This window comes from Hyla sarda, chromosome 1 (assembly GCF_029499605.1).
Source record: "Hyla sarda isolate aHylSar1 chromosome 1, aHylSar1.hap1, whole genome shotgun sequence".
In the NCBI taxonomy this organism is placed as follows: domain Eukaryota; kingdom Metazoa; phylum Chordata; class Amphibia; order Anura; family Hylidae; genus Hyla; species Hyla sarda.
Window position 1 is genome coordinate 83202502 of NC_079189.1, and position 24573 is coordinate 83227074.

The following is a 24573-nucleotide window of genomic DNA, read 5'->3' on the forward strand; positions in this document are numbered from 1 at the left end:
CTGCATTTTTTTTGCATCATATTTACAGCCGCAAGTCCCAACCCAATCCTTGGTCTAATCACCTGAACTGAAAGCATCATAGGGATCAGAATGCTTTTGGTTTGGGTCATACCAAAACAATCTGTTGGGCACCTCTAAAGCTGCATAGGCTGAAGTGGTTAGTTCTGAGTCGGTAGGTGGGTCTTGGTTGATGTCTGAAAGGATACCTTGTCCTGGTAGGCCAGTGGTTAGCCACAGCAGGATTTACTTGCCTTGCAGGTCTGTCAAGTGGCCTGGATATTTAGGCCTGCATAATGGCATCGGGAGTGGGGCCTGGCTTGAAACCTCAATTGTGAAACCTCACAGTCCAAAAAGAAGTGAGAATTTCTCCTGCGGTGTTGCTATCAGTGTGTGAAGAGTGGAAGAAAGAGGGTTGCATTGACAATCCAACACAATGGGCAGAACATTGAACACATTTTATAAGTGGTCAGAAACTTGTAAATAACTCATGAAAGAATAAAGTTACGTTAAAACCAAGCACATCATTGTTTTTCTTGTGAAATTCCCAATGAGTTTGATGTGTCACATGACCCTCTTCCTATTGAAAAAACAAAAGTTGGATTCAAAATGGCAGCCATGGTCACCACCCATCTTGAAAAGTTTCCCCCCTCACATATACTAATGTGCCACAAACAGGAAGTTAATATCACCAACCATTCCCATTTTATTAAGGTGTATCCATATAAATGGCCCACCCTGTACACTTAACCTCTTAAGGACCAAGAACGTATGAGTATGTCCTTGGTCCCGCTCCCGTGACATTACAGGGGTATGAAAAACTCCATTCGGATAAAACCACTGTTCAGGTTTCCTATGGAAACATACTAAACATTGGGGGGGGGGGGAAGGGTTACTAAATTTGACTAAGCCCCTCCTTCAATAAAAGTTTAAATCACTCCCCTTTTTCCATTTTTTAAATAAAATAATGTAAACAAAAATTAAAATATGTGGTATCGTCACAAATGCGGAAATGTCCGAACTATTAAAATATAATGTAAGGCATAAAGAGAAAACAATACCGTAGTGCAGAATTGCTGATTTACGGATCACGGTGCAAAAAAATTTGCCCTCATACAGCCCTGTGTATGGAAAAATATAAGAGTTATAGAGGTCAGAAGAGGACATATTAAAGGAGAACTCCAGAACATAAAAATTGTCGCCCATAGTGCCGGCAGTAAAAAAAATAAAGATGTACATACCTTCCTCCGCTCCCCCGGGGCCTCCGGTAACCGGCTCCGGTCTCCGCCGCGATCCACTTCCTGGTTGCCGGTGGTCGGATGAATCATACTGTGCTCAGCCAATCACCGGCCGCAGCGAAGTCAGACTCGGCTGGGGTTTTCGGCCCCGGCCGCAGATGCCGGTGTAGTGAAGAATTTTGTGTCCTAAAGCGTTTTCACACTGCCGCTCATCCTATCGCCGTCCTAGTCTGACTTCTCTGCGGCAGGTGATTGGCTGAGCGCAGTATGATTCATCCGACCACCGGCAACCAGGAAGAGGATCGTGGCGGAGACCGGAGCCAATTACCGGAGGCCCCGGGGGAGCGGAGGAATGTATGTGCATCTTTATTTTTTTGCTGCCGGCAGTATGGGCGACAATTTTAATATTCCGGAGTCCTCCTTTAACCTGTTAAGGACATAAGACGTTCTCTAACGTCCTCACTACCTGGGCTTTAATGCCCAAGGACGTTAGAGAACGTCCTGTTGTATTTCCGGTCTCTGCCGCTCGCCGGGCAGAGATCGGAAATGGATGCCTGCTGAAATCCTTCAGCAGGCATCCAGGGCAAACGCCGAGGGGGGCCATGTAGGCCCCCCATGTCGGCGATCGCCGCAAATCGCAAGGGAAATCGCCCTTGCGATCTGCGGCGATACCGGGCTGATCGGGTCTCTGGGACCCGACCGCCCGGTAATTTTGCATGATCCCGGCTGTCACAGACAGCCAGGACCATGCTGAAGTATCGGAGTGAGGTGGCAAGCCTGCTACCTCCTCCGATCCCCTGCGATCCGTCGGTTAACTAACCGACCAATCGAAAGGGGGGTTACTTCCTCCCGCCCTGCCCGGCCCCTGGAAGTCCGGAGAGGACGGGAGGAAGACCGGAGGACGCGGCGGGGGACGGGGGAGTGCTGGGGACTGGCCCCGGTACTTACCTTGTCCCTGAAGACCCGGATCCAGGCGAGGAAGATGGCGGCGGCGACAGGTGAGTTGATCTTCAGCCGTGGTCGGGCCCTTTACAGCAATGCACGTCGCCGTAAAGCGACATGCATTGGTGTAATGGGACCCTGTATACTACAACTCCCAGCATGCCCAGACAGCCCTTGGCGTCTGGGCATGCTGGGAGTTGCAGTTTTGCAACATCTGGAGGTCCACAGTTTGGAGACCACTGTGCCCTTCCAGATGTTGCAAAACTACACATCCTCAGCATGCCCTTACTGTCCAGGCATGCTGGGAGTTGTAGTTCTGTAACATCTGGCCCTTCGGATGTTGCAGAACTACAACTCCCAGCATGCCTGGACAGTTTTGGCATACTGGAAGTTGTAGTTTTGCAACATCTGGAAGGGCACAGATTGGGAACCACTGTATTAGTGGTCTGCAAACTGTAGTCCTCCAGATGTTGCAAAACTACAACTCCCAGCATGCTGGGAGTTGTAGTTCGGCAACATCTGGCTCTAAAGATGTTGCCGAACTACTACTCCCAGCATGCCTGAGAATGCTGGGAGTTGTGGTTTTGCAACAACAGGAGGCACACTGGTTGGGAAACATTGTCTGCTTCCTAACTCAGTGTTTCCCAACCGTGTGCCTCCAGCTGTTGCAAAACTATAGCTACCAGCATGCACTGATAAACTGTGCATGCTGGGAGTTGTAGTTTTGTAACAGCTGGAGGTCCCCTCCCCCCTGTGAATGTACAGGATACATTCACATGGGCAGGGGGCTTACAGTGAGTATTCGGCTGCAAGTTTGCGATGCAGCAAATTTTGCGCGGCAGCTCAAACTCGCAGCGGGAACTCGCTGTAATCCCCCGCCTGTGTGACTGTACCCTAAAAACAGTACACTACACTAACACAAAATAAAATAAAAAGTAAAAAACACTACATATACACATACCCCTACACAGCCCCCCTCCCCTCCCCAATAAAAATGAAAAACGTCCGGTATGCCACTGTTTCCAAAATGGAGCCTCCAGCTGTTGCAAAACAACAACTCCCAGTATTGCCGGACAGCCGTTGACTGTCCAAGCATGCTGGGAGTTTTGCAACAGCTGGAGGCACCCTGTTTGGGAATCACTGGCGTAGAATACCCCTATGTCCACCTCTATGCAAATCCCTAATTCAGGCCTCAAATGCGCATGGCGCTCTCACTTTGGAGCCCTGTCGTATTTCAAGGCAACAGTTTAGGGTCACATATGTGGTATCGCCGTACTCGGGAAAAATTGTGTTACAAATTTTGGGGGGCTTTTTCTCCTTTAACCCCTTATGAAAAGGTGAAGTTGGGGTCTACAACAGCATGTTAGTGTAAAAAAATAAATTTTTTACACTAACACGCTGGTGTTGCCCTATACTTTTCATTTTGACAAGAGGTAAAAGGGAAAAACGCCCCTCAAAATTTGTAATGCAATTTCTCCCGACTACGGAGATACCCCATAAGTGGGCGCAAAGTGCTCTGGGGGGGCACAACAAGGCCCAGAAGGGAGAGTGCACCATGTACATTTGAGGTGATTTGCACAGGGGTGGCTGATTGTTACAGCGGTTTTGACAAACGCAAAAAAAAAAAACCCACATGTGACCCCATTTCGGAAACTACACCCCTCACGGAATATAATGAGGGGTGCAGTGAGAATTTACACCCCACTGGTGTCTGACAGATCTTTGGAACAGTGGGCTGTGCAAATAAAAAATTTTGTACAGACCACTGTTCCAAAGTTCTGACAGACACCAGTGGGGGGTAAATGCTCATATTTTTTCACATATGCAAAAGTCGTGAAACCCCCTGTGGGGTATAAAGGCTCACTTTATTCCTTGTTACGTTCCTCAAGGGGTCTAGTTTCCAAAATGGTATGCCATGTGAGAGTTTTTTGCTGTTGTGGCACCATAGGGGCTTCCTAAATGCGACATGCCCCCGACCAAAATTTGCTCTCCAAAAGCCAAATATGACTCCTTCTCTTCTGAGCATTGTAGTTCGCCCGTAGTGCACTTCAGGTCCACTTATGGGGTACCTTCATACTCAGAAGAGATGGGGTTACAAATTTTGGGGGGTATTTTCTGCTATTAACCCTTGCAAAAATGTGAAATTTGGGGGGAAACACACATTTTAGTGGGAAAAAATATTTTTTTTTTTTACATATGCAAAAGTCGTGAAACACCTGTGGGGTATTAAGGTTCACTTTACCCCTTGTTATGTTCCCCAAGGGGTCTAGTTTCCAAAATGGTATGCCATGTGGGGATTTTTTGCTGTTCTGGTACCATAGGGGCTTCCTAAATGCAACATGCACCCCAAAAACCATTTCAGAAAAACATACTCTCCAAAATCCCCTTGTCTTCTGAGCCCTCTACTGCGCCCGCCGAACACTTTACATGGACATATAAGGTATGTCCTTACTCGAGAGAAATTAGGCTACAAATATAAGTATAAATTTTCTCCTTTTACCCCTTGTAAAAATTCAAAAATTGGGTCTACAAGAACATGCGAGTGTAAAAAATGAAGATGGTGAATTTTCTCCTTCACTTTGCTGCTATTCCTGTGAAACACCTAAAGGGTTAAAACGCTGACTGAATGTCATTTTGAATACTTTGGGGGGTGCAGTTTTTATAATGGGGTCATTTGTGGGGTATTTCTAAGACCCTTCAAATCCACTTCAAACCTGAACTGGTCCCTGAAAAATAGTGAGTTTGAAAATTTTGTGAAAAATTGCTGCTTAACTTTGAAGCCCTCTGGTGTCTTCCAAAAGTAAAAACATGTCAATTTTATGATGCAAACATAAAGTAGACATATTGTATTTGTGAATAATTTTTTTTTTATTTGGAATATCCATTTTCCTTACAAGCAGAGAGCTTCAAAGTTAGAAAAATGCAAAATTTTCAATTTTTTCTGCAAATTTTGGAATTTTTCACTAAGAAACGATGCAAGTATCGACAAAATTTTAACAATAACATAAAGTAGAATATGTCACGAAAAACAATCTCGGAATCAGAATGATAGGTAAAAGCATTCCAGAGTTATTAATGTTTAAAGTGACAGTGGTCAGATGTTCAAAAAACGCTCCGGTCCTAAGTTGTAAAATGGCCTGGTCCTTAAGGGGTTAAGCATTCTAATTTTCTTTTTAAAGTTTTTTAAAGTGTTAAAATAAAACAAAAACTATACAAGTTGTGCAATCATATTGACCTACAGAATAAAGAGAACATGTCATTTTAGCCATAAAGTGCCCTACGTAGAAACAAAACACCCCAAAAGTTTTAAAACTGTGTTTTTTTCCACAAAAATTATTTTTTGATTTTGTGGTAAAAAAAAAAAAAAAAAAAAGTGATGTCATTACAAAGTTCATCTGGTCCTGCAAACAATAAGCCCTCATATGGGTCTGTAGGTGGAAAATTGAAAGACTTAAGGCTATTATAAATTAAGGAAGGGAAAATGAAACCGAAAGTGAAATCGCTGCATTCTTAATGGGTTAATATTCCAAATAAAGTTTCTTATATATCTCATATATCTACAGCTGACGTCACGATAAGAGGGTAGAGAATTGTGGAGGGAACAGAGTAGCCTGACCAAGTAGTGGATGATCTAATGAAATGTTATTCAACCAGTGTGCCTCCAGCTGTTGCAAAACTACAACTCCCAACATGCCCGGACAGCCTTCGGCTGTCCGGGCATGCTGGGTGTTGTAGTTTTGCAACACCTGGAGGCACCATGGTTGGGAAACACTGATCTTATGTCATATGTTGCTATAGAAAACCCCTTTATACTCAGCTTTTCTCGGTTTTTCTGTCTACTACTGAAGATAATTACAAAAACAGGGAGGGATAAGAATTTTAGGGCGGAGAGTACAAGCCCTGTACAAGAGGAAATGTCGAACGAGGTGTCACGGCAGCAGAAGTAACACAAGAGCAGAAACCGAAACTATGTATGTGAACAGTCTCCTAACAAAGGACCTGGAATGCTAAGAATTAACCGTGTGAGAACCAGAGGACGCTACAGTGCCAAGGTACCAGTAAGATAACTCACATAACTATGGTGGAATGAGGGTGTACTCTTGTACCATTCGATATTTCTCAAAGCTTTCTCTGTCTGGCACGATGTGAGGGAGAATATGACCTAAATGCATTCTAGAGATGTACGACTCCTACTCTGATCAACAGACATGTAAGTGATAAAACCTTAGAAAAATGAAAACAAAAGTTTCCAAATTGTTTAGTGTATGCAATCAAAAGATTGCACATAATAGTCTCCTATGGGGGCAAAAAAAAAAGTGTAAAAAAGTTTTTGAAAAAAGTGAATAAATGTAATTTAACCCCTTCGTGAATAATAGTTTGAATCTCCCCCCCCCTTTCCCCATTTAAAAAAAAAAACTTAAACAAAAATAAAAATAAATAAATGTGGTATCGCTGCGTGCGTAAATGTCTGAACTATAAAGATATAATGTTAATTAAACTGCACAGTCAATGGCGTACACGTAAAAAAAATTCAAATTTCCAAAATTTGCACACCCTAAAAAAATGTATAAAAAGAGATCAAAAAGTCTAATTGAAAGGAGAACTCCGGAATATAAAAATTGACCCCCATACTGCCGGCAGTAAAAAAAATAAAGATGTAAATACCTTCCTCCGTTCCCCCGGGGCCTCCGGTAACCAGCTCCGGTCTCCGCCACGATCCTCTTCCTGGTTGCCGGTGGTTGGAGAGTCTAAGGCTAAGTTTCCACTTGGTTTTTTTCTGGCAGTTTTTGGATATCTGCCACTGCAGTTTTTGAGCCAATGCCAGAAGTGTATTCAAAAGGAATAGGACTCATAAAGGAAGGACTTACACTTCTCCTCCCTTATGGATCCACTTCTGACTTTGGCTCAAAAACTGCAGTGGCAGTTTTCCAAAATCTGCCAGAAAAAAACCCAAGTGGAAACTTAGCCTTACTGCGCTCAGCCAATCACCGGCCGCAGTGAAGTCCCGACTCAGCCGGAGATAGGCTGAGCGGCAGTGTGACGTTTTCGGCCCCGGCAGCAGGTGCCGGTGTAGTGAAGAATTTTGTGTCCTGAAGCATTCTCACACTGCCGCTCAGCCTATCGCCGGCCGAGTCGGACTTCGCTGCGGCTGGTGATTGGCTGAGCACAGTATGATTCTCCGACCACCGGCAACCAGGAAGAGGATCACGGTGGAGACCGGAGCCGGTTACCGGAGGCCCCGGGGGAGCGGAGGAAGGTATGTACATCTTTATTTTTTTACTGCTGGCAGTGTCACGATTCGGCTTACAGGTTGTGGATCCACTGTGTCAGCGAGGGATTGGCGTGGACCGTGCTGGTGGACCGGTTCTAAGAGGCTACTGGTGTTCACCAGAGCCCGCCACAAAGCGGGATGGTCTTGCTGCGGCAGTAGCAACCAGGTCGTATCCACTAGCAACGGCTCAACCTCGCTGACTGCTGAGAAGGCGTGGGACAGAAGGACTAGGCAGAGGCAAGGTCAGACGTAGCAGAAGGTCGGGGCAGGCGGCAAGGTTCGTAGTCAAGATGGATAGCAAGAGTTCAGGTAAGGGTGGGTTCACACTACGTTGACCACGGTTTTAGGTCCGGTTGTAAAAGCGCATACGGCGCAAAAATGAGCCGACCGGACCGAACGTTTCACTCCGGTCGGCTCATTGAAGTGAATGGCATACGGGAGCGCATACGGTTACATACGGGAGCGCGAGGTTTTAGCTCCCCCCTGCCGTATGCGCTCCCGTATGGGACAAAACGTAGTGTGAACCCAGCCTTACACAGGCTTGGACAACACTAAACGCTTTCACTGGCACAAGGCAACAAGATCCGGCAAGGGAGTGCAGGGGCAGTGAGCAGATATAGCCAGGGAGCAGGTGGAAGTCAATTAAGCTAATTGGGCCAGGCACCAATCATTGGTGCACTGGCCCTTTAAGTCTCAGAGAGCTGGCACGCGCGCGCCCTAGAGAGCGGAGCCGCGCGCGCCAGCACATGACAGCAGGGGACCGGGACGGGTAAGTGACTTGGGATGCGATTCGCGAGCGGGCGCGTCCCGCTGTGCGAATCGCATCCCCGACAGCCATGTCAGTGCAGCGCTCCCGGTCAGCGGGACCGACCGGGGTGCTGCAGGGAGAGAGACGCCGTGAGCGCTCCGGGGAGGAGCAGGGACCCGGAGCGCTCGGCGTAACAGTACCCCCCCCCTTAGGTCTCCCCCTTTTTTTGTCCGACAACTGCTTTACCTGGGACGAGGACACCGGGAAAGAATGGAGGGTTTCCTCAACGGCAGGCAGTACAGCAGGAGTGGGAATGGGGAGGGAGGGCAGAGGGCGAAGCCTGGCACGGGGCAGTGTGTCACCAGGACGGGGGCCATGAGGAGGCACTGAGGCTTGCCTGACGGGACTGGGAGGGGGGGAGAGGCACTTCCTATGGCAAGCAGAGTCCCAGTTCTTGATCTCCCCGGTGGTCCAGTCAAGGGTGGGAGAATGAAGCCGGAGCCATGGCAGACCGAGGAGGACCTCAGAGGTACAGTTGGGAAGGACGAAGAACTCAATCACATCGTGATGGGGTCCAATACACATCAAGAGGGGTTCTGTGCGGTAACGCACAGTGCAATCCAATCTGACTCCGTTGACCGCGGAAATGTAGAGCGGCTTGACGAGACGGGTCACCGGGATGCGGAATTTATTCACAAAAGAATCCAGAATAAAATTCCCAGAGGCACCAGAGTCCAAGCAGGCCACGGCTGAGAGGGAGGAGTTGGCTGAAGGAGAAATCCGCACAGGCACCGTGAGACGTGGAGAAGCAGACTTTGAACCAAGAGACGCCACACCCACGTGAGCTGGGTGGGTGCGTGCGTTTCCCAGACGTGGAGGACGAATAGGGCAATCCACCAAGAAATGCTCGGTACTGGCACAGTACAGACAAAGATTTTCTTCCCTACGGCGATTCCTCTCTTCCTGGGTCAGGCGAGACCGATCCACTTGCATGGCCTCCTCGGCGGGAGGCCCAGGCGTAGATTGCAACGGATACTGTGGGAGAGGTGCCCAGAGATCTAAGTCTTTTTCCTGGCGGAGCTCTTGATGTCTCTCAGAAAAACGCATGTCAATGCGGGTGGCCAAATGGATAAGTTCTTGCAGATTGGCAGGAATCTCTCGTGCGGCCAGCACATCCTTGATGCTACTGGATAGGCCTTTTTTAAAGGTCGCGCAGAGAGCCTCGTTATTCCATGATAATTCGGAAGCAAGAGTACGAAATTGGATGGCGTACTCGCCCACTGAAGAATTACCCTGGACCAGGTTCAGCAGGGCAGTCTCGGCAGAAGAAGCTCGGGCTGGCTCCTCGAAGACACTACGGACCTCAGCGAAGAAGGACTGGACTGTGGCTGTGGCAGGATCATTGCGGTCCCAGAGCGGTGTGGCCCAAGACAAGGCCTTTCCTGAAAGAAGGCTCACTACGAACGCCACCTTAGACCGTTCTGTAGGAAACAAGTCCGACAACATCTCCATATGCAGGGAACACTGAGACAGAAATCCACGGCAGAGTCTAGAGTCCCCATCAAATTTGTCCGGCAGGGACAAGCGGAGGCTAGGAGCGGCCACTCGCTGCGGAGGAGGTGCAGGAGCTGGCGGAGGAGATGGTTGCTGCTGTAGCAGAGGCAGAAGTTGCTGTAACATGGCGGTCAACTGCGACAGCTGCTGTCCTTGTTGGGCAATCTGCTGCGATTGCTGAGCGACCACCGTGGGAAGGTCAGCGAGACTTGGCAGCGGCACCTCAGCGGGATCCATGGCCGGATCTACTGTCACGATTTGGCTTACAGGTTGTGGATCCACTGTGTCAGCGAGGGATTGGCGTGGACCGTGCTGGTGGACCGGTTCTAAGAGGCTACTGGTGTTCACCAGAGCCCGCCACAAAGCGGGATGGTCTTGCTGCGGCAGTAGCAACCAGGTCGTATCCACTAGCAACGGCTCAACCTCGCTGACTGCTGAGAAGGCGTGGGACAGAAGGACTAGGCAGAGGCAAGGTCAGACGTAGCAGAAGGTCGGGGCAGGCGGCAAGGTTCGTAGTCAAGATGGATAGCAAGAGTTCAGGTAACACAGGCTTGGACAACACTAAACGCTTTCACTGGCACAAGGCAACAAGATCCGGCAAGGGAGTGCAGGGGCAGTGAGCAGATATAGCCAGGGAGCAGGTGGAAGTCAATTAAGCTAATTGGGCCAGGCACCAATCATTGGTGCACTGGCCCTTTAAGTCTCAGAGAGCTGGCACGCGCGCGCCCTAGAGAGCGGAGCCGCGCGCGCCAGCACATGACAGCAGGGGACTGGGACGGGTAAGTGACTTGGGATGCGATTCGCGAGCGGGCGCGTCCCGCTGTGCGAATCGCATCCCCGACAGCCATGTCAGTGCAGCGCTCCCGGTCAGCGGGACCGACCGGGGCGCTGCAGGGAGAGAGACGCCGTGAGCGCTCCGGGGAGGAGCAGGGACCCGGAGCGCTCGGCGTAACAGGCAGTATGGGGGACAATTTCTATATTCCGGAGTTCTCCTTTAAACAATTTTGGTACCAATAAAAACTTCAGAACATATCACATAAAATAAAAAAGTTATAGGGGTCAGAAGATGACAATTTTAAACATACTAATTTTGGTGCATGTAGTTATAATTTTTTATAAGTAGTAAAATAGTATTTTTTTATATAAGTAGTAAAATAAAAAAAACTATATAAATTGGGTATCATAACCGTATGGACTTACAGAATAAATATATGGTGTAATTTTTACCGGAAAGTGCACTGCGTAGAATCGGAAGCCCCCAAAAATGCACCACAAAATTTTTTTTCTGGTTTCGCCATAAATTTTATGGTGAAATGATTGATGTCATTACAAAGTAAAATTGATGACGCAACAAACAAGCCCTCATATGGGTCTGTAGGTGCCAAATTGAAAGCGTTCAGATTTTTAGAAGGTGAGGTGGAAAATACGAAATGGAAAAACCTGTAGTCCTTAAGGGGTTAAAATATGGTTTTAAAAAAAATCCCATATACCATTTGGGTCAATAAAAATTACAGAAAGGATATTCTTAGACTTGTAGTGGATGGAGCTCTGCCGGCACTGCCCCTTTAATCACTCCACAGGAGTACACCTGTACCACGCTTTTGTACATTCCCACTGCTGTATCTTAGGTGGCGCTCTATCTTCTGAACACAATCAGTGAGACATAAAAAAAAAAGTACATGATGGCACTCACCAATGTAGCAGATAAAATGTATTTCACATGTCAGGTCTCAGGATACAAAGTCCAACGGGCCGTTTCACGCTATGTCCAGCACTTACTCTTGACCTATGATAGGTAAAGCGCTGGACACAGAGTGAAACGGCCCGTCAGACTTTGTTTGTATCCTGAGACCTGACTGTGAAATAAATTTTATCTACTGCAAAAATTACAGAAAACCGTACAAAATACAAGCCTCACATAGCAATTTATAGGGGTCAGAATATGGTGATGTAAAGCTATTTATTAAGTATTTTATTTAATTTAAAAAAATTATAAAAACTTTGGTATTTCTGCAATTGTAAAGACCTGCAGAATAAAGTTAACATGTCAGTTTAACCAAAGAATAAAAATCATATAAAACCTATAAAACCCTTTTACCTATGAAAACATTTATAAAATGTTTCTAGCACACTACAGAAGAATGGCAGGTATGTTGTTCATTAGTGTGTGCCATTCTGGGAAAGGAAAAGCACAACACAGAACTACATGAGCGTCTCTAATTTGTTTTGGTCATTTTTCAGCTTTCCTCAATATCTACTGATCTAGCATAGTTAACAATCGCAGTTTCTGGGCTATGTTATCAAATTTCTGAATTATGCTATCAGAAATGCAGGCTGTTTCAATTGAATGATGCAGAAGGGTATATTATATCATATGTCTTCCACTTCCATATTATGGCCCCAACAGTGCTCACTGGAACATTCAGAAGCTTAGAAATGTGCCTGTAACCAACGGCATTGTTCTGTTCTGCAACAATTAGGTTCTGAATAGACATGTGCAGAACCAAAAATTTAGTTTTTTTCGTTTTGTTCATTTTCGTTTTAAAAATTTTTTCGGTTCTGGGAATATTCGGAATGCTGTGCATTCGTCATATTCGGTTTTCGGATGCATCCACAAATTATTTTTTCGTTTTCGGATGCATTCGTTTAAAAACAACGAATGCATTCGTTAATTCTGATTTTTTGTTCTGCACATGTCTAGTGATCCCTCAACATACAATGGTAATTCGTATGTTGAGGGATTCGTGCAATGTAAAAAAGTTAAGTCCTAATCACCTGTCCCCGCTGCTCCCGATGGTGTCCCCGGGCCTCCACTGGGTTCTCCTAGTCCTCTTCGGTACTCCACTGGGCTCTGCTGGGCTCTCCTAGTCTTCTCCAGTCCTCCGCTGTCTGCCGCAAGGCCTTACTGGGCCTCCGTAGCGACGTCATCACGTCCCTGCGCACGCCGTTCCTATTGGATGACGGGACGGCTTGCGTGGTGGAGTCATAACGACGTCAGATGGAGACCCGTATGAAGGCCCCGGACCGGCCCAGGACCCACCAGAGGAAGGGCCGGAGCAGCGCGGAAAGGTGAGTGAACCTGCCCGGGCTGCTTCAACTGCTATCTGGCAGCAGCTTAAGCATTATGCGCTGCCGGATAGCAGTTGATGCATGCGCCCGACATTCGGTATACTGATAACGAATGCATTCGTTGTTCGTTAACATGCATATTTGTTATGCATTAGTTAACAAATGCATTTGTTAACTGTATATTCGTATTCGTATGCTTTTTCGGGATTTTGTGATTTTTTTTTTCGTGCATTCTTTTCGTAACGAACATCCGAAAACGGGAAAATTTGTTTTGTTCCGTGTTCGTTACGAAATGAATTGCACATGTCTAGTTCTGAAGATGTTGAGACAGCTCTTTGCTTTTACCCATCATGAGATGTGTCTTGTGTGATACCTTTGCAATGAGACCTTTTGTTTGGCCATCAGTTGCAACTGAACCGGATGATATTAATTCACACTGACAAGGAGCTGGATTACTTTTTAATTGTTTCCTTGGCTTTTTAGGCCTTTTTGCACCTCCTTTTCTTCATGTTTTCAATACTTTTTTTTTCCCATGTGTCACATTATTGTGTCCCATTATTGCACATTACTTCATTTCTGAGCTTAGTTGTTTGGTTTCTTTGCATGTATGGATTACGTGGGTTGCTATCAACATCTGGTGAAAATTTCATGTTAATAGCACCTCTGGAAATATATTTAGTGGTGACGTGTTCAATACTTCTTTCCCCCACTGTAAATCTTAATTCAGCCTGCGCACTAAAAAAATCCCTACCATAAAGCTGCAAAGTAGAAAACAAGGAAGTAAACATGTGCCAATTTATAACGTGCATTATTATGTAAAGTCCTCTGGGAAAAACCCTGCATAGCAACAACATTAGTACAAGAAGGTCTACCTAACCCTTGTATCCAATGTGAAGGTTAACCCCTTGGGGACGGGTTTTTTTTCCGTTTTTTGCACTTTCATTTTTTCCTTTTTACCTTTTAAAAATCACAACCCTTTCGATTTTGCACCAAAAAATCCACATATGGGCTTATTTTTTGCACCACCAATTCTACTTTGTAATGACATCAGTAATTTTACCCAAAAATCTACGGCGAAAGGGAAAGAAAATCATTATGCGACAAAATTGAAGAAAAAACACCATTTTGTTAATTTTGGGTGTTTCGTTTCTACGCAGTACATTTTTCAGTAAAAATGATACCTTATCTTTATTCTGTAGGTCCAAACAAATAAAATGATACCCTACTTATATAGGTTTGATTTTGTTGTACTTCTGGAAAAAATCATAACTACATGCAGGAAAATTTATACATTTAAAATTGTCATCTTCTGACCCCTATAGCTTTTTTATTTTTCCGCGTACGGGGCGGTATGAGGGCAAATTTTTTGTGACGTGATCTGAAGTTTTTAGAAGTACCTTTTGTATTGATCGAAATTTTTGATCGCTTTTTATTCATTTTTTCATGATATAAAAAGTGACCAAAAATACGCTATTTTGGCTTTTGAATTTTTGGGTGCATACGCCATTGACCGTGCGATTTAATTAACAATATATTTTTATAATTCGGACATTTCCGCACGGGGCGATATCACATATGTTTATTTTAATTTTTATTTACACAATTTTTTTTTATGGGAAAAGGGGGTGATTCAAACTTTTATTAGGGAAGGGGTTAAATGATCTTTATTTACTTTTTTTTTTACATTTTTGTTTTTTGCAGTGCTATAGCTCCCATAGGGCTTTTACATTGATCAATGGTTTCTCATAGGAAACCATTGATCAATGATTCTGCCGCTTGACTGCTCAGGCCTGGATCTCGGGCACTGAGCAGTCATTCGATGATCGGAAAGCAGAATGCAGCATCTAAAGGGTTAATAGCATGCAGCACTTTGATCAGTGCCGTGCACTATTAGCCATGGGTCCCGGCCATTGTTAGAGGCTGGGCCCGACCCGCTATGATGTGGGGCCACAGCGTCGCCCCGCATTATAGAAAGGGAGTGGGCGGAGGGCGTACAGGTACACCCTCCGTCCCTAATAGGTTAAACTAAAATAACTACACACTATATAGGACTATGTTATCTATCAACCTTACATTTAAAAGCTCCTGCAGGCTTACTTTTCACATGTCTTTGCATGAACTTACATGTTCAGGATAAGGATTGAGGGTGTAAATCTCCTTGGGGAGACTGCTGAATTGGCATAGAGGGGGAGATTTATCAAACCTGTCAAGAGGATAAGTTGCCCAGTTGCCCATAGCAACAAATCAGATCGCTTCTTTCATTTTGAAGAGGTCTTGTTAAAAATTAAAAAAGTGATCTGATTGGTTTCTATGGGGAACTGGGCAACTTTTCCTCTGCACAAGTTTTGATAAATCTCCCCCAGTAAGTCTTTAGACCAGGCATTGCTTCCTAAAGAAAAAAAATATGCAAATTAGCTTTTACTCTAGAAAAGAGAAATCTGACCCTCTAGTGCCACTTATCAGAGATAGCTACCCCGTGAGCAAAGCCAAATTCAATTTGAATTTGATGACCTATTTGGCTTTGTGCACGAACATATCAAAAGACAGGAGTCTCAAGGTAGTGGCAAGGTATACATAGTTTGTTTGGCATAGGGCACCACAGAAACTATTTACAGAAGCAAAGAGTTCTGTCAAAGACAAAAGTCTGAAAAGTTTGTGAGGGAGATTTATCAAAACCTGTCCAGAGGGAAAGTTGCTGAGTTGCCCATAGCAACCAATCAGATCGCTTCTTTCATTTTTTAAAAAAGCCTCTGAAAATTGAAAGAAGCGATCTGATTGGTTGCTATGGGCAACTCAGCAACTTTCCCTATGGACATTCTTTGAAAAATCTCCCCCTGTGTTGTCTGTACTGAGCAGAGAAGCATACAGTACATGCCTCCCTTCTCAGTTTACAGGAACAGGGACTCCTACCTTTGACAGAAGTTCCTGTTTCTGTTCATTGTGATTCTTTCAAAACTAATACAAAAAAATCAGATTTGGAAAAACCTTGTGTTCTGATAAATATGGAACAGAATCAATTCAAAATAAACCCATTCACACATCTCTACCTGTAACTCAATGTCCAACCCATCAAAAGCTCTGAAACATAACTGGGGATTATCATCTATTTCAGAATCTTTTTTTAAAGGAAATATACTTTCTGTAGACATTTGTTTTGGGGGTTTTCCCCTTTGTAAGTACAGAGCAGGATGCTAGTTGGCTATTTGAGAGGCTATAGGGTAGGAGAAAGTAATGTCTCTTCTTTGGAAGACCACCAAGCTGACATTTGGAGTTTCATTGCCTTTCCATTTCTAGTCACTCAGTTAAAAAGCTCTTTTTATTGATAGGGCATTAACTTGCAGGGTAGCTACTTTCATTAGGTGACACTTAAGGGCATGCTCTCTTCTTTCTCAAATGAAATTACATATTTGACTGTCTCCTCTCTAAACTTGACTACAATAAATTTAAAGGGGTACTCCACCCCTAGACATCTTATCCCCTATCCAAAAGATGTCTGATCACGGGGGTCCCGCCGCTAGCACGCAGCACCCACCTGTTACTGCTCTGGAAGCGCTGGTGGGTCTGGTTCCCGACCACGGGAACGGAAGAACATGACATCAAGACTCCTCCCCCGCGGGACCCCCACGATCAGACATCTTATCCCCTATCCTTTGGATAGGGGATAAGATGTCAGGGGTTGAGTACCCCTTTAATGGAGCTTTTTATATATGTTCAAATGAAGATGCTGCCTTATTAAGTACCTATTATGATTTGTCCAAGAAAAGAGAAAGAGGCAAGTTAAACTAAGCCAAATAGACTTCCAAAAAAGATGCTGTATTGTCATTTTTTATTATATATTAGGCAAAACTTTTTAACAATTTGTGATTCTGCTTATTTACAGGTTTTACATGTGGAGAAAATGCTAAACACACTTCATAGATTCTGGCTGCACGTCCTTCTGCTACATGCCTTGATGGCCAATATTTCTGGAGAAGACTGCTTTAGCAATCAAAAGCTGCCAGACAGACTTTCCTTCCTGGGCACAAAGTTAGATTTAAGCCATTGTAATATAACTAGACTCCATACAACCACATTTCAGAAATATCTTAACTTACAGGTCTTGGATCTTTCTTATAACGCACTTGAAGAATTAGACTTCTCAGTTTTCCAGTTTCACACTGTTCTACAAAAATTAGACATCTCACACAATAAGCTGCGGACTATAAATTGCACAACCCTACAATATATCAGAGGTGTCACTCATCTAAATATGTCCTACAATCATTTTGAAACTACGTTCCTATGTAAAGAATTTGCTACGTTAAGAAACCTAAAACATCTTGGATTAAATGTCACAAAGATCGAGCGATATGATTTCATGAGTATTGCACATCAAAAACTGGAAACTGTGTTTTTGGGGCTTGAATATCTGCAGCAATATGAATCTGGGAGCCTTCAGTTATTAAATTCTAAAATGCTACATGTGGTTTTACCTCAGACATTGACAGACTCAGCTCTTCTATTATATGATGACTTCAATATCACTACAACATTGGAAATCTCTAATATACAATGTGAGGAAACATGTAATGATATGATTAGACATATTAATATGGTCATCCAAAAATCCAAGGTGTCCAAGCTTATTCTTAGCAACATCAAAATGTCGTGGCCTGAAATAAGCAAAATTCTGCAAATTTCCTGGCGTTCAACAGTTGAACATCTGTCCATCTATATGTTTATTCTGGTAAAAGAGTTTGATTACCTACATATTGACTTTTCAGAGGGTTCATTAAAGTCTTTGACAATCGAAAATGTTATTCCACAAGTCTTCCTCCATGGCTCCTATAAACATCCTTTAAACATATTTTCAGAAATGTTTGTAGAGAACTTGACCATATCTAATGCTGAAATTACACACTTGCCTTGTCCTCCACGGCCTAATATTTTCCGTTCCCTTATATTGTCCAATAACAAAATTACAGATGAGATTTTTGCACAATGTGTGACTCTCGCTAATATTCAGTTTCTTAGCTTTCAAAATAATATATTAGACAGATTGTCATATGTAACTTCTATGACGTCCACGATGAAATCTCTAAAGCATTTAGATGTCAGCGGTAATAGACTTTACTGTGATTTCAGCACCAGGTGTGAATGGTCCCAAAGTCTTCTCGTTCTAAATATCTCTAGAAACAAGATCACAGACTCCATCTTCAATTGTCTACCCCCCAATCTCGAGGTTCTTGATCTCTCCAACAACCAACTATCAAGCGTCAACAAAGAAATTGGCAACTTAAAAGCTTTAAAAGAACTGTACTTGTCATTAAACCAACTAAGTCATATACCAGACTGCAGTCACTTAAGTAAGAACTTGATGTATTTGAACATTGATGAAAATTTAATACATTCCCCATCCAAGGAACAACTTACAAATTGTCAAAATGTGGAGAAGATACTCGCTGGAAAAAATAAATATCAATGTAATTGTGAGCTAAAACCATTCATCGGCACTGCAGAAATCTTACATGAAAACCTCATAGGATGGCCTCAATCCTTCATGTGTGAGTATCCAGAAGAACTCAAAGGCGTTATCCTTAGGGATTTTTATCCTTCTGAAATATCTTGCAATGTATTCATTTTAATAGGCATCATTGTTGGCACCTTGGTGGTCCTACTGATCATCATGTTTTTCCTCTGCAAACATTTTGACTTGCCATGGTATATTCGAATGATTTTTCAATGGCTTCGAAGGAAGTACAAAGTGAGAAATAGCTATCATGATGAAATTATGACTGGTAAACGTTTTCATGCATTCATCTCATACAGTCAAGAAGACAGTGAATGGGTGAAAAACTCACTTATTCCAAACCTTGAAAAAGGAGATAATTCCATAAAAATCTGCCATCATGAAAGGGATTTTATTCCAGGTAAAACAATAGTTGAAAATATCATCAACTGCATCGAAAAAAGTTTTAAGTCTATTTTTGTACTCTCTCCAAATTTCATCCAAAGTGAATGGTGCCATTATGAGCTGTATTTTGCACAGCACTCACTATTTGGTAAGAATTCTGATAATTTAATTCTCATTTTATTAGATTCAATACCCCAGTATCTTATTCCCAACAAATACAGTAAATTAAAGGCTATCATGAAACACAGGACTTACATGGAGTGGCCAAAGGAGAAAGGCAAACACGGCCTATTTTGGGCCAATCTCAGAGAAGCTATCCAAACAAATAATCCTTTGGAGGGTGAAGAAGTATCTTTATTTAATTGATAATATTATGGGATACCTATAATATTTCTAGACAGTATTATGCAAGATTAGGGATACCTACAATATTACTACACACAGAATTATGCAAGATTAGGGCAATAACACGTATGAGCAACTGTTTGCATAAAGCTCCAAAGAGGTGATATGAGGTTTTACATTACTGCCATCCTCACATTGTTAACAGACAAGGAAATGTAAGTCAGGAGCACTCTGCCAGCCTTCCAAGGGCAGAGCTCATGAGTCTGCACAGACTTTCCCTAAACGTGGAAAGGAGAACACTTTATGCTGTGTAGGTCCAATGGGGTCAGTCAGTAGAAAATTAAATGAAGGTCACTCTGGGTGGGTATGGGCTTCCCAAACTTGGCCTTTTGTATTGGAAAATAACACAACGGTCATGTGTACACAGAAAAAGAGAAAAACTATACTACCTCTAATTCTTGATATTTTTTAATTTAGTTTCTACATGGTGTGTCACTTTTTGTCAAATAAATTTCTAAATGTCTCTAAAAAATTCTTTATGTAATTTCTTCATGTTGTCCACATTGCGAGGCAGAAAATATTCACTCCATTCATTCATTTTTGAACACAATATATTCATATGAATGACAGGGTAATATGGCTCCTTGAGCAGACAAGTGTGCGTTATACTAGTAACCACGCTAGCTGTCTCATTATGCCGCAGGGCGTGGCTTTACTAAAGAAGTACCTGGTCCTCCAATGTATCTGGGGTTTCTGTTTCCTGGTCCCTCCAGGGATTAAAGATGGGTTCTTATAACTAGCGTTGTCCTGCTGGGTGACAAGGAGCCAAACGCCGGGAGAACTGCTGCGGCCGGAAGCATCTCACTGGCTGGCTACCTTGATCTGACAGAACTGAGCCGAGGCCCGCAATTTGCTTAGTGACATACTGCAAAGACCTAGGACCAAAAAGATTCTGGATCTCACTAAAAATAGGGGGAACCCTATGAGTTTTTTTTATTATTATTATTTATTTATGGAAAAAAAAACGCATAGGGTTCCCTGTATATTCAGTATCAGCCAGATACCAACAAAGCAGCAACAGCCTGACGTTACCAGGGTGGGCGAGGACCATTGTTACTGGCCCTCGCCAGCCTAAATAACGCCAGCCTGTTACCGCCTAGGCCCTGGCACCCCTGTGGCAGTGGGTACCGGGGTAATAATTGGGGGTTAGCGCCAGCTGTTTTTGGGGCTAACGCCAAGCCCCGGCTTAGTAATGGATTCCGTCTATTAGACAGCCTCCATTACTAAGCCTGAATATTCAATAAAAAAAACACAACACATTGGAAAAATTATTTTATTTTTAAAAAACACTCCCCCACAGCCCTTATTAACCATTTTATTAAAATAAAAAAAAATCAAGTTAATCCATCGTAATCCATCGAATCTGTCGTAATCCTCTGCATACACGGATCTGAAACAAGATGAAAAACAAAGAAATGGGTTAGGAAATTTTTTGCGCTCTCTGCACCGGAGAGCGCCCATAATGCAATGTCTACCTAAACAGGGAGCCTCCAATTGTTGCAAAGCTACATCTCCAAGCATGCCCAGACAGCCTTTGGCTGTCTGGGCATGCTTGGAGTTGTAGTTTAGCAACAGCTGGAGTCTCCCTGTCTGGGTAGACAATGGCAGAAGGGTCTGTTCCCATTATCCAAATCGGACAATGTAAAGAGAGCTTCAGACTTACTAGCCTGGATCCTGTCTGTAGCTCCACCCCCTAATGACATCATCACAAGGGGCGGAGCTACACTGACCCACCAGTACTTCTTCGTCTTCTGGATACGCCATATACAGCTATCTATAGATAGCTGTATATATTGTATACTGTCCAAAGAGTTAACCTACACTGTCCAGCAGTGTAAGTTAACTCTTTTCTTTCCGGGCTGGCTTAGTGCACAGCTCAGCAAGGGGTTAAGTGAGCCAGCAATGTGAATACTGTATACACATTGCAGGCTGACTGTAAGTTCTTGCTGGGCAGTAGATATACAATGTATATTTACTGCTCAGTAGAGATGAGCGAATCGAAGCTGACAAACCCAAATTCGTTACAAATTTCATGAAATATTCGATTCGCAACGAATGCGAATATCGCCGCGACTCGATCGCGCAAATCGCTTCATTAAATTCCATTTTACAGCGTTCCTAGCTAAAGGAGACCTAAAATGGCGGATCCACATGTGAGTACATGGGGCAGGGGATTATGGAAGGGAAACTACGGCGGGAAAGAAGGTAGGCGGGATGACCCTGAATCACATGCGAGATGCAGCCTATCAGCATTCATTGACCCCTATGATGTCACAGCCCTATATAATCGGCAGCCATCTTGCCTCTCTTCATTTCATCCATGCACTCAGAGAGAGGACAGACTGCGTGTGTGTGAATTGCTTAAACCATAGCGTACCACTGCAAGTGCTAGTCACATCAGCATTGTGGACAGACAGGAGTGCAGTGCTTTGGTGTTCTCACTGAGAAGGATCTTACTATATATAAACCTCCTATTTACATTATTGAGCATTGCATCAGAGAGGGGCAGATAGATTTTCGCTACCTCATACAGATCAACAAGCTGCCTGAACTTTATTAACCATCTTATCTCGTCATTTTTCAGCACAATTCAGTGCTTTTTTTGCTCCACAAATCATCTGCTGCTCAGAATTGTGTGTAGACTGTAAAAAAAAAAACAGTGCACACCATTCTTAACAATCTGTGACAGAGTGAAATTTAGGGTTTAATCCCTGTTTTCTTTTTTTTTGTGGTGCTGCACTGTTGGGTCCTGCTGCTCTTCACAGATACGTTTTTTCAGCAGACTGTAGTGCATTTGTCTGCCCTCATACGTGCATACCACATGCCTACATCAAAGCAGTCTACTATTTTGTATCTGTAACAAGTCTAGATACAGGGAAAGTCCTTGCAAAAGTAATCACCTGCTGGTGGTTTTAAAAAAATACAAATTTTTTTTGCGTATTGTTGCACATTTTTCTGCCCTCATCAGTGCATACCGCATGCGTACATCCAAGTAGTGTACCATTTTGTACCTGTCAATCTGTCAAGGGCCTACATACTGTTAAAGTCCAAACAATAGTACTCACCGGCTGCTGTTTTACACAAATTGCAGAGTTTTTAGGCTCATTGAAACGCATTTTCTGCCCTCATCAGTGCATATCGCATACATCCAAGTAGTGTACCATTTTGTACCTGTTAATCTGTCAAGGGCCTACATACTGTGAAAGGACAACCATAAGTAATCACCTGCTGCTGTTCTAGACAAATACTGTTTAAAGAGTAGTGTAGCGTATTGTAATACCCTCATATACGCACTAAGTATGTCAGGCAGAGAAGTGCCAGGACGTGCACAGAGGAGTGTCAGAGGCCTAAATACTTCAGGCAGAGTTGGCAGCAGACTAGGGGCGAGTGGCAGCAGGAGTCGCAGCGAGAGGCCTGAGCTCCCATTATCAGCCAGCGGTCGTGTCTCGACCAGCAACCCATCTGTCATCGTCGATTGGTTAACACGCTCATCCACTTCATCACAAGTGAAATCTGACACCCCCAGTCAACAGTCGGTGGGTTCCTCAGACACAACCCTCAGTTGGCATGGCCCGGGAGCAGTCCCTGTCCTCCCATTGCCTTTGTCCTATGCTGTTCCCTCTCCTAGAGAAGTATCTTATGCTGTGGGTTCAGCTCCACTATTCACTGAGGACGATCTAATAGAGGACATTCAGCAGCTACTGCCCAGCCAAGAAGGGGAGGAGACATGCACCGCTTGCTCCGCTAGGCGGTCAAGTAGTGATGCGGAGAGGGACGTGGGAGGCGGTGTTGCAAGGGTTCAGGGTCCTGAAGCAGACACTGTTGGGGAACCTGAGGAGGACATCAGTGACGTGCACACAAATGTTGATGATGATGAGGCCGATCGCAATTGGGAGCCGGGTGCAGAAGGGGCTTCATCATCATCAGGAGAAGAGAGTTGCAGGTTGCCCTTGAGGCAGCAGCTGAGGCAGCAAGGCGGTAGCAAGGTTGGCAGTCAGTATGGTGGCAGGAGTGGAAATCTGGAGCCAAACGTGCCCGGGGGAGACCACCTGCTTCACGGCAGCCTACCTTTCCGGGAGGTAGTGGAACAGGGGTTCCTGGAGACGGCGCCAGTAGCAGTCAATTAGTGCGGACTGTAGGTGGGAAAATCAGCTACTCAACGGTGTGGCAGTTTTTCATCAGGCATCCGGAGGAGGTTCACGTAGCCACATGCAAGATATGTCGGCAGAAGGTGAAGCGTGGCCAGGGTCCCAATGTCGGCACCACGGCCCTGCATCAACACATGCTTCGCCACCATAAAGCGGCCTGGGAGAACCGTGGCTCCCATGTAGTGGTCCAGCCTGCTGCATCACCCAGTGGCCATCCACTCCCTCCTTCATCCAGCCAGGGCTCCACCACCTCAGCCGAAGGGAGCTGTGTGCAAACCCTCCTTCTGTCGCTCCAGATGCTCCTGCTTCTCCCGCTTTTAGTATGTGCCCACTCATCCAACGGCACAGAAGTTGAATGTGCTCCTGTCCAAGTTGCTGGTGCGGCAGTCCCTCCCTTTTTCAAGTGGTGGACTCTGCACCTTTCGGAGAATTTATGGCTTGTGCCGAGCTGAGGTGAATAGTCCCAAACCGTCATTTCTTTGCGAATAAGGCAGTACCAGCCCTGCATAAGTTTGTTCAAGAGAAGGTGGGCCAGTCCTTGAGCCTGTCAGTGTGTTCAAAAGTGCAGACGTGTGGAGCTGTAACTATGGGCAGGGATAATACTTGTCTTTTACGGCCCACTGGGTAAATGTGGTTCCTGCACAGCCACAACAGCAACTTGGACAGGTCACACCGCTTCCTCCTCCATGCTCGCGCTCTCAGGCAGTTGGCCCTGTGACAGTGTGCGACGCTGCCTCCTCATCCTCCACCATGTCCTCGGCCTCCACTGCATGTCCAAATCTCGGTGGCCCTTCATCGTACCATGTGTGTAGGGCACGGCGGTGTCAAGCTGTTCTTCACATGGTTTGCCTTGGCGAACGGAGTCACACAGGGGAAGAACTGCTAAAATTAATTCATCAAGAAATCAGAGGATGGCTTACTCCGCAAAATTTGGAAATGGGAACCCTGCTGACTGATAAAGGGAAGAACATCGTGTCCGCGCTGCGACAAGGAAGTGTGAAACATGCGCCCTGCATGGCACATGTGTTGAATCTGATTGTCAAACACTTCCTGAAGTCTTCACCCCATTTGCAAAACATCCTGAAAATGGCAAGGAAACTGTGCATGCACTTCAGCCACTCGTACACCGCAAAGGACACCCTCCTTGAGCTTCAGCGTCAGAACAGTATCCCCCAACATAGTCTTATTTGTGAAGTTGCCACACGTTGGAATTCCAACCTCCATATGTTGGACAGACTATACGAACAAAGAAAAGCCATCACTGATTTCTTGATGATCCAAGCAGATAGGAGTACTCCCCTGTGTAA

General features: G+C 44.6%; 1 protein-coding gene across 1 annotated transcript; it reads left to right on the forward strand.

Annotated features, from left to right (window-relative positions):
• Positions 1-6074: 6074 nt before the first annotated feature.
• LOC130355870 (toll-like receptor 1) lies at positions 6075-19519 on the forward strand. Its single transcript, XM_056556666.1, has 2 exons — positions 6075-6229; positions 16701-19519. Exons 1-2 carry the CDS (start codon positions 6182-6184, stop codon positions 19077-19079), a joined length of 2427 nt encoding a protein of 808 aa, XP_056412641.1. The 5' UTR covers positions 6075-6181; the 3' UTR covers positions 19080-19519.
• Positions 19520-24573: the final 5054 nt, after the last annotated feature.

What these genes read in the sequence shown, in the direction of transcription:
- LOC130355870 (XM_056556666.1), top strand. Translation starts at nt 6,182, where the DNA reads ATGCTAAGAATTAACCGTGTGAGAACCAGAGGACGCTACAGTGCCAAG. An exon ending in GAGGACGCTACAGTGCCAAG is followed by an intron (nt 6,230 to 16,700) that starts GTACCAGTAAGA and finishes GCTTATTTACAG; the next exon opens with GTTTTACATGTGGAGAAAAT.